General features: G+C 47.6%; 1 protein-coding gene across 1 annotated transcript; it reads right to left on the bottom strand.

Annotated features, from left to right (window-relative positions):
* Positions 1-5,125: 5,125 nt before the first annotated feature.
* Positions 5,126-7,711, bottom strand: LOC123047230 (geraniol 8-hydroxylase). The gene is made up of 2 exons (XM_044470731.1): positions 6,747-7,711; positions 5,126-5,857 (listed from the first exon to the last, which is right to left on the bottom strand). Exons 1-2 carry the CDS (start codon positions 7,638-7,640, stop codon positions 5,252-5,254), a joined length of 1,500 nt encoding a protein of 499 aa, XP_044326666.1. The 5' UTR covers positions 7,641-7,711; the 3' UTR covers positions 5,126-5,251.
* Between the last annotated feature and the right edge of the window lie 219 nt (positions 7,712-7,930).

The following is a 7,930-nucleotide window of genomic DNA, read 5'->3' as shown; positions in this document are numbered from 1 at the left end:
CCTAAGGAGGAAGACCCTCAGGTGTCTTATGTCAATGATATGCAGAAAGATGATCTTTGGACTGAGCTGAAGGCAAATTTCACCCTACCGCCAGAGGAGGATCCGGAGAAGCCAGTTAAAGAGCAATTAATCAAGTCTTGTGCTCTTAAGAAGATGGCAGGCCTATTCAGGAGGTGGAGGAAAGAGCTGAAAAAGTTTGTCGACAAAGAAGAGACACCAGAATTCATCGGCAAATATGAGAAGATCAGAGATCACTGGCCCGCATTTGTGGCCTACACGACATCGAAAAGAGTAAGAAGATGTCGGCGACAAACAAGCAAAATGCTGCGAAGAAGAAGTTTCACCATCGCACGGGGTCAGGTGGCTACCTGCAAGCCCGACCTAAGTGGTCCAAGGCTGAGAATGATCTGCTTGATAAAGGGATCGAACCGGAGACAATGAGATGGCCAGACCGTTGCCGGACTTGGTTCTTTGGGGCTGGCGGAAGCTTGGACCCTGTATCAGGGAAGTGTCATTGGACGGACGAGCAACTGAAAACACCAGTCACAAGGCTTCGGCAGTATATCGATGCAGCGCGGCAAGGGACGTTCGTTTCAGACAGGGAGAAGGACGAGCTCACAATGGCCCTCGGGAATCCTGAGCATCCTGGACAGACACGAGGCACGCCAGGCTCCATTCCGTGGAAGGTTGGTTTTCCGGACGCAGGGGGTTACAAAACTCACGAGAGGAGGAAGAAACTGGAGCAGAGCCAACTGCAGGCGCTGCACGAAAGGGTAATGGGGCTAGAGGAACGAGAAGCAGATCGCAACAAACGACCTACCGAAGCTTCCCCCGAAGCTACCCCGCCATCTTAGGGGAGAAGCAGCGTGGCTTCCACCGAGCTACTTCAGCCGGAGCATGTCTTGACGGCTCCTGCCAGCTATCCCGTGGATGCTATCACGGGGGCTCAAAACTGCCACCTTATGACGCGATGGATGAATTTGAAGGTCAAGGCGGCTGTTGGCTCTGTTTATCCTACTGAACAAGGCGCAACTTTTCACTGCCGGCCGATTCTAGAAGGATATGCCAGGGTGATGGTGGATGAAATAACGAAGAGATTTGAGGTCCTCCAGCTCAACTACCCTACCGGTGAAGGGGAGACTAGGCTGGGTTCTGCTTTGAAGACTCCATGCCTATGGCGGAAGGAGCTCATCAACCTTCCGAACTGGACGCCTCCGCCTCCTCCTCCTCCGGCGGGTCAGGGCACTCCGCCTCCTCCACCGCCTCCTTCTCCAGCGAGTGTCGATCAGGGCACTGGGCCTCCTTCTCCAGCGTGTGGCGGCACTCCGCCTCCTTCTCCGCCTGCGCCGGCGCGCCCGAGCAGCCAGCAGCCTCCTCCTTCTCCGGCGCGTGGTGGCACTCCGCCTCGTTCTCCGCCTGCGCCGGCGTGCCTGAGCAACCAGCAGCCTCCTCCTTCTCCGGCGCGTGGTGGCACTCCGCCTCCTTCTCCGCCTGCACCGACGCGCCCGAGCAGTCAGCAGCCTCCTCCTTCTCCGCCTCGCCAGCAAGGGCGGAAGAGACCCGCCGCCGCCCCGGCTGTCCCGGCGCGTCGTAGTCCTTCTCCTCCGCCTCGTAAGCAAGCACGAAAGAAGACATGCGCCACAGCCGCTCCGTCTGCTCCGGCGTCTAGCAGTACAGCTAGCAGAGGCGGGAGGCAATACAGATACGGTCCACCTCTCAAGCCTCTAGAGAAGTTACCGTACGAGAGGACCGAGGAGGAAAACGCGACGATCGTGCGGGCCCACGTGAAGGACTTCTTTGAAGGGGTGAAAGCAAAGAGACATCCACCTTCGGAGGAGAAGGTAGATCCGGTAAAAGCAAAGCGCACTATCGATGCCCTGAGGAAACCACCAAAGCCTCCGCCAAGAACCAACTATGAGTGCATTACTGCAAAGACATATCTCGAAGCCCAGCGGTCGGGAAGTACCGTCAGTGCTAAAAGGTTAAAAGAACGAGCAGCTGGGAAAAAATTGCCCAGCTCGGCGAACAAGCACAACAATCGTGCCCCCCGCTCAATGTGTCTAGCGGCGACATCGTCGCTAATGCTCCGGGGACGGTGGCCGGTTATGGCAATATTGGAGATTACCTGCCTGAGGATCAATTTCCAGATTTCTTGGAGGTGGACGAACACAGATACGAGTACGGGAAGCCTCTCGTCAAAGATGAAAAATCTCTAACAACTATGATGCGAAGATTCCATGATTGATACATGAAAACCTGCAGATAGTTTGAGGGGATGAATGCTTTGTATCTGAATATTAAAGAGGAGCACGACCTCGTTGGAACTGATCTGTTGACTGTTCCATTTGAGGAATTCTTCGCGTTCTTCAATTAAAAGGCCCTCGATAAACTAACGGTCTTTTGCTACTGTCTGTAAGTACTATTTCTGTCATTAAGTCTCTATATATAGCTCGGCTCTTTCATTGCATGTATTTATAATTAATTATCCTCACTATATTATGCAGATTGAAGATCGTCGAGTGCAAAAAACAAGAAATGTATGATATTGGGTTCATTAACACAAATATCATAGATGAATTTCTGGTTGAAAAGGACGCCGAAGAGGCCGAGGGGTACTTGCTACAATCGTTGATCAAAAATCAAAACAAAGATTTAATACTCTTTCCTTACAACTTCAAGTGAGTGTTACTGTCATGTGCATATTCGGTTTCCCTTATTACTCGAGCGAGGTTATAGTAATGTAATTGATGAGTTATGTATACGTGCGCAGATTCCACTATGTTCTTCTGGAGATTAAGCTTGAGCGGGGAGTAGTAAACGTCTTAGACTCGAGACGAAAAGATCCCCAAACCTATGCGGACATGACTAAAATGCTCAACAAGTAAGTTCAATCAATCATTTATCGCACCATATCGGCAACTTTTTGTTCATTTCCTGATATCTCAAGTAATAATTATTATTTTCTTTGTCTTGTAGGGTTTGGAAACAGTTCAAGACAGAAGTTCCGGGACTGCCGAAGGAGCTGCGATATACATACCCGAAAGTAAGTACTACTAGCTAGCTAGTTACGTGCATCTCCCGTTGATTCTACAGCTGTACTTTCATCAATGCCATTTATAATGCTTCATTATCAGTTTGATTGACCTCTATTTCTCGTAAAGTGCTTGTGGCAGGAACAAGGGAATGATTTCTGTGGATACTACGTGTGCGAGTTCATCTACAACGCGACTTTGAAAAATAAGCTGGGCTACTCTAAAAGACAATATGAAGTGCGTAAGCAATAATATTCACAATTACATTTTATTACACCATCATTTCTGTTGAGTTTCACTCATATATGTATTAACCCCCTTCTTCAAATTAGACGTGGCAGATGCGGGATGAACTCCTAGAACAAGATCGCATGAAAGCAATTCAAGAGGAATTGGCGGATTCTTTCTTGACCACGTCATCAATAAAGCCGGAGAATATCATGTGGAAATTGATTTCAATGCTAGGGGATTGTAAGAGATTTTACATATTGTATATGTATGTAGCCAGTAGCGTCGGATAGATAATACGAAAACTTGTTGTTCGACCAATCTCTCGGAGAAGGAGAGGTCGATCGATCACTTCTCTCGGTATGCATGACGAACTTCTGTACTTAATGGTTCCCTTCATTTTCTTACTAGCTAGCGTGTCGAGGGCCTCTCTATGTATAGTACGTAGCGTCGACCAAGCACGGACATAAGAGAGGACACTTCTCTCTATTAATTAGCTAGTTAGCACAATATATTAAACACCTAAATTAACCCCCCAAAACCCCCAACCCCCCCCCCCTTTAAAAAAACCACGGTCACTGAAATGCTGACGCGTGGATGCCTTTTGGTCCCGGTTGGTGCCACCAACCGGAACCAAAGGCCCTCCTGCCTGGGCTCGGCGCACCGGCCACGTGGAGGCACATCTGTCCCGGTTCGTGTTAGAACCGGGACTAAAAGGTGGAGGCATTAGTAACGACCCTTTAGTCCCGGTTCAAGAACCGGGACTAATGCCCCTTTTTCTACTAGTGTAAGGCCACAAAGGGCTAGCGCACGAGAGCAACAACTGTCAGTCTGTCACTATGACAAGAACGTACTCCCCCATTCCTAATTAAATATTTGTCTTTTTAGCGATTTAAAATGGACTACTGCATACAGATGTATACAAACATATTTTAGAGTATAAATTCACTCATTTTGCTCCGTATGTAGTCATTTGTTGAAATCTCTAGAAAGACAAATATTCAGGAACGGAGGGAGTAGGAAAGAAGGGCCATGCCTACAACCACACTAATGAACACGCCAGCCTAATCCATTGTGATGTATATCTGAATTACGTTTGTTTCTTTATTTCCTTGGTCAAAGATTTGAAATTGTTCTATCCACATTAGATCTCCAGTGTGCTTGTTTGTTCTCTACACACCAAAATGCAGAAATTTGGTCCATATGGTAAAGATCCAAATTGGCTCATCAATGCTTTTGGTTCGTGTCATGATTTTTCAATTATTTGATTTGGATACCACAATTTTGAACTTGTGCTTTTTCATATTATTGGTGACGGTATAACAAAGGTACAAATTGTTTCAGCTATGAAAAAGATTTGGAACATGAAAGATTTATGAACTTTCGAATGTGAAAAAGATTTAAATGCGAAATATTTTGGACAAATATTTCTGAACGTTGAAGAAGATAATTCTCATGGCGACGAATTATGAACAATGAAATTTAAGAATCTTTGGATGGCGTATATATTCTGTTGTGAAAATATAGATGTCTTATTTTCTTCCTCTGAGAACAATTACTATTGTTCCAACACAATACTTAAGGTGTAAAGGGGAAATGGCCATATAAGTTAACCATTTGTCTTCTCTTTAACGCTCTCAATAGTACTCATTGGATGATCATCCACCATCCACCGCATGCGAATGAAATGTTGTATTTTTCCAGTAATGCATTTACTTTTTTGCAACATGGTGTTATACAAACCTGAAAATCTGGGTGGCTAGGATGGCATATGTATGAATACCTTTGTAGGATCAACAGTAACACAACATATCTCCCCGCAAAAACAACATATCATTCAACTTGTGCACTGCGAGGAAGTCAAGTTTTCTAAAAGAATTATTTTAACTATGACATAAATAACGGTATAAATTCCATGGGTAATACATTTTGATTATTACATATTAAAACATATTAAGCAGTCTTACTTTGGGACACATTTTGTTTCTAATTCAAATCGGTGTTGGTACAATACGAAGAGGCACGACCTTCGTTAGTGATAGGCCAAACTTTTCTTCCATATCAATCCCATCCCTTTCAAGTTCAACAGGGAAGCTCCACTTAAATTGATTTAACAACGAAGCAAGGACCAAATGCACCATCCTAATAGCCAATGGCATTCCAGGGCAGATCCGACGTCCGGCACCAAATGGAAGGAGCTCAAAATCAGCACCCCTAAAGTCAACTGTTGAACCCAAGAACCTCTCTGGCATAAACTTTTCAGGTTCAGTCCATACATCTTTATCTCGACCTATCGCCCATACGTTTATGAACACACGTGAATCTTTAGGTATTGTGTAACCGGCTATTTTTAATGTTCTCTCGGGTTTGCGTGGCAACAAGAACGGGCCCGGGGGATGAAGTCGAAAAGTCTCTTTTATGACAGCTTGGAGATAGGGCAACCGAACAATATCGTCTTCTTCAATGTTTCTTTTGGAGCCAATAACTTCTGCAAGCTCGTTGCAAGCGCTAGACATTGATGCTGGGTTTTGGAGAAGCTCCGTCATTGCCCATTCCACTGTGCTAGAGCTTGTGTCACTACCAGCAGAGAACAAATCCTAACATGCAAATATAATATCACGTCAATGCTTTAGTAATTATAGCTATTTAGATACACTAACCAAGCACGTTGTTTTTGATAGAAAAACTTACATTTTCTTTGAATTGCACATATATGTACTGTTTGGATGAACTATATAAGAGGCAATTCATTGATTTGCGACATAAGATTTGATATTAATTTCATTGCAGTTTAGTGGAAGCTATTGTTCCTAACCCAGTTTTTAATTCTTCACGCGTTGGATGAACTGCAGTCGTGCGAGGTCCATGGTGGAATTGTTGGAAATGCAGTGAAATACAGTCAGCCTGGTAGAAACAAAGGAAAAACATAGGAATTCTTGTTTTAGATGATTCAGTTCTTATAGTGGAAAATTCCGGTGACACTCTTTCTAACACATGAGTAATCTGTCATGCATGATTTCTGTAAAAGTTATGCGCGACTATTCTGTAGGAATTTTAGAGACATAAACATGAGTATCCAAATGGTACTTTTAATGTTTTCACTGTTAGTGGTTCCGATAGCATCACTACAGTGGATAGTAGTACTACAAAATTTCATAAAAAATTTGTCCGGACATAGGGAAATAAGGAATAAAAATCTGGTACTACTAGTATCAATAGAGGCAAAATGGCAGCCCTACAATCTATATATATATATCAAAATCTTATGTTTATTTCTTGATCCAAAAAAAAATGAATATGAAATTTGTGGCATGTTAGATATGTCGATGCTAACATTTCTAGAAATATAAATTTCAATCAACATGGCTGGCCATGTGCTTTGATCCCCGGCAGGCTCAGATGGCAAGGCTGATCATATACATGTGCGCGCGGAATTTTTAAGTATATCTTTTATGTCCTCGGAGTCAGAAATTAAATTATGCTTACCGTGAAAAGTGATCGTAGCGTCTGGCGGTCCAGCAGGTCCTTGCCGTCCTCACGCGCCGCCACGTCGAGCAGCGCGTCGAGGAAGTCGTTCTTCCTCGGCTGGCCGGCGTCGCGGCCGCGCAGCCTCCCGTCCACCTCGGCGTCGAACACCGCGTGCAGCCGCGCGAACAGCCGCGCCAGCCGCCGGCGCGTGCCCTGCAAGTCGGCCGGCGCGAGCAGCGGGAAGAAGTCCGACACATTGGGGCTCCCCAGGGCCTGCATGATGGCCGTAACCACCTGCTGGAACTCCTCCGAGCGGCCGCGGTCGTCGAGGCTCGTCAGGTCGGCGGAGAAGATGGTGCGGGAGAGGAGGTTCAGGCTCGTCGTGAAGGCCACGCGGCCGACGTTCACGGGCGCGCCCTCGCGCGCCAGCCGCGCGACATGGTCCACGAGATCCCGCACCTTTTCGCTCCGCAGGTGGCGCAGCGCGTCGAGCCGGTGCGGGGCGAACAGCTCCGTGGCCATCATCTTGCGCAGCGCGCGCCACCGCGGCGCAGGGGGCAGCCAGGCCACGGAGCCCGCCGCGTGCTCGCCGGTGGCGTCGGGCACGGACCGGGCGGCGAACGCGGAGTCGTGGCGCTGCAGGAACACCCGGGCCATGGCGGGGGAGGAAACGACCACCGTGGTGACCGCGCCGAGGCGCAGGGACATGAGCGGGCCGTGGGCCTTGGCCAGACGGGCAAGGGAGCGGTGCGGCTTGTCGCCGAGGAGGTGGAGGCTGCCGATGAGCGGCAGCGGGCGGGGGCCCGGAGGGAGGCTGGAGCGCGCCCGTGCTAGGAGGTTGAGGAGATAGACGGAGAGGAAAGAGGCGACGAGCCATGCTAGCCACGGCACAAGGACAGCCACCGGCGCCATTGCTAAGATGCTTCCTCTCTTTTAAAATCGGCGCACGGAACTGAAACTGCTAGTCACTCGCACAACGCTATTTATATATAGTGTATATATAGAGATCTTTGTACTGTTCGGGGAACCGGGAATAAAAACCATATCTAAAGCTGTGTGACCAAATCCATATCAGTCGTGTCACGAATATCACGCGTGACATATTGACATGCATGCCACGATTGCCTTGTGCAAAGGTACGTAGGCTCCTTTCCCATGGCAGCGAACCCGGCTTGCTCTGCTCTGTTCCGTCGGTGCCTTAC

Source organism: Triticum aestivum, chromosome 2B (genome assembly GCF_018294505.1).
Source record: "Triticum aestivum cultivar Chinese Spring chromosome 2B, IWGSC CS RefSeq v2.1, whole genome shotgun sequence".
Classification (NCBI taxonomy): Eukaryota; Viridiplantae; Streptophyta; class Magnoliopsida; order Poales; family Poaceae; genus Triticum; species Triticum aestivum.
The sequence above is the reverse complement of the archived record's forward strand: the minus strand, read 5'-3'. Positions and strand labels throughout refer to the sequence as shown.